At 55.4% G+C, this 1,970-nt stretch overlaps 1 protein-coding gene across 1 annotated transcript; it reads left to right on the plus strand.

Annotated features, from left to right (window-relative positions):
• Positions 1–979: 979 nt before the first annotated feature.
• On the plus strand, positions 980–1,687 carry TMEM215 (transmembrane protein 215; the record flags this gene model as incomplete). Its single annotated transcript, XM_080938736.1, has 1 exon — positions 980–1,687. One exon carries the CDS (start codon positions 980–982, stop codon positions 1,685–1,687), a length of 708 nt encoding a protein of 235 aa, XP_080794862.1.
• Between the last annotated feature and the right edge of the window lie 283 nt (positions 1,688–1,970).

Genomic DNA, 1,970 nt, shown 5'->3' on the forward strand with positions numbered 1-1,970 from the left:
CCTGAATTTGGAACCCAGACTAAGACGGTGCGCCAGCTGCTCCATGGGCAAGGCGCTCTGGGCTCCGGCTTACGGCAGCGAAACAGACACGGGTCTAAGCCACCCGCCCCCTACTCCGCGATGAGAGCCCCCAGCAGCTGGCTTCCCGCGGGCTGAGCTCTGACCCCCTCGCGCCCCCGCGCGTCCATCTCTGTTCCCAGCGCAGTGCAAGTGATGTAAGGCGGCCAGGCTCGCGCGGTTTTCCAGCCGGGACAGAGTCCTCCCTCCCCGCCGGCCGTGGCGCGCGCCCACTCCGATCCATCCGCGGCGCCCAGGCTCGACTTCCTGAGCTCTGGCGACCTACTCGCAGAGGCTGGGAAAGACCCTCCTCCCCTATCCTACCTCCTTCCTCCCTTCCCTACCCCCCTCCTGTGCCGTATCCGTGGGGAAACCAGGTTCGGCTCTCAGAATCAGAGAGAACCGAGGGGCAGCCCGAAGGAAGCTTTCTGGAGACACTGAGAGGTGGCAGGAACCTTCAGGTAACTCGGCGACTGTACTTAGCACATGTTGGTATGAGATAGGCAGGGTTGCAAAAGTAATAGGGGAGAAAAGAGGGAGGGTGAGGAGAGAGAATGGTGTGTGTGTGTGTGTGTGTGTCTGTGTGTGCGTGCGCGGAGAGAAGGAGAGACAGAGAGAGAGAGAGAGAGAGAGAGAGACAGAGACAGAGAGACAGAGACAGAGACAGAGAGACAGAGAGACAGAGAGACAGAGAGAGACAGAGAGACAGAGAGACAGAGAGAGACAGAGACAGACAGAGAGAGAGAGAGAGAGAGAGAGAGAGAGAGAGAGAGAGAGAGAGAGAGCAAGATAGCAAGAAAGAGTTGGTGGGTGGGAAGTTGGATTGGGGTTTTTTTTAATCCCTGTGGCTTCACCTCCCACAGAAAAAGAAAAGGGGCACTCTCTGGCTACCAGGAAGCCCCCAACCTGGATGGAGTGAAAGATGCGGCCTGATGACATAAATCCGAGGACTGGGCTGGTGGTGGCCCTGGTTAGTGTTTTTCTGGTCTTTGGTTTCATGTTCACTGTCTCTGGCATGAAGGGGGAAACTCTGGGGAACATCCCTCTGTTAGCCATCGGGCCAGCCATCTGCCTACCAGGCATTGCAGCCATTGCTCTGGCCAGGAAAACCGAAGGCTGCACCAAATGGCCGGAGAACGAGCTACTCTGGGTTCGCAAATTGCCCTGCTTCAGAAAGCCCAAGGACAAAGAAGTAGTGGAGCTCCTGAGGACCCCATCAGACCTGGAGTCGGGCAAGGGGAGCTCGGACGAACTGGCTAAGAAGGCAGGCCTCAGAGGCAAGCAGCTCCCACAGGGACCAGGTGAGGTGCCTATGGCCAGCTCCATTACTACTCCCACTCCCACAGAGGAAGGAGAATGCCAGAGTCTAGTTCAGAGTGGGCGACAGGAGGAGACATCCAGATATCTAGATGGCTACTGCCCCTCGGCCAGTTCCCTCGCCTATAGTGCCTTGGATGCCAAGTGCTCAGCCTGGGACAGATCTGACCGCCCTGAGCCCGAGGACAGCGTCTTCTTTGTGCCCCAGGACAGTATCATTGTTTGCTCCTACAAGCAAAACAGCCCCTATGACAGATACTGTTGCTACATCAACCAGAGCCAAGGCAGGTGGGACCACGAGACAATAGTCTGACCTGTTTATACAAGGGTTCCATGTTGACAGACACTGCTATACTCAGCTCCTTAGGGAAGAGAATTTCTGCTCCAACAGCCTTCACATTGTTAGAAACCGGCATGGTATGTGATGGGGTTGCAGACCTCTGGGGCCTGATCCTCATGTAAATAAGCATGTTGAGGGTGTATTTTAGGGAGGTACAGAGAATCGGGACAGTGGGAAGAGGCAGTAATCAGGAAAGAAAGTTTCATTTGCTTCTGAACAAATTAAACAATGTTAAATGCTTTGCAAAACAGCCCCA

The sequence above is a fragment of the Micromys minutus genome (genome assembly GCF_963924665.1).
Source record: "Micromys minutus genome assembly, chromosome: 26".
Taxonomy (NCBI): Eukaryota; Metazoa; Chordata; class Mammalia; order Rodentia; family Muridae; genus Micromys; species Micromys minutus.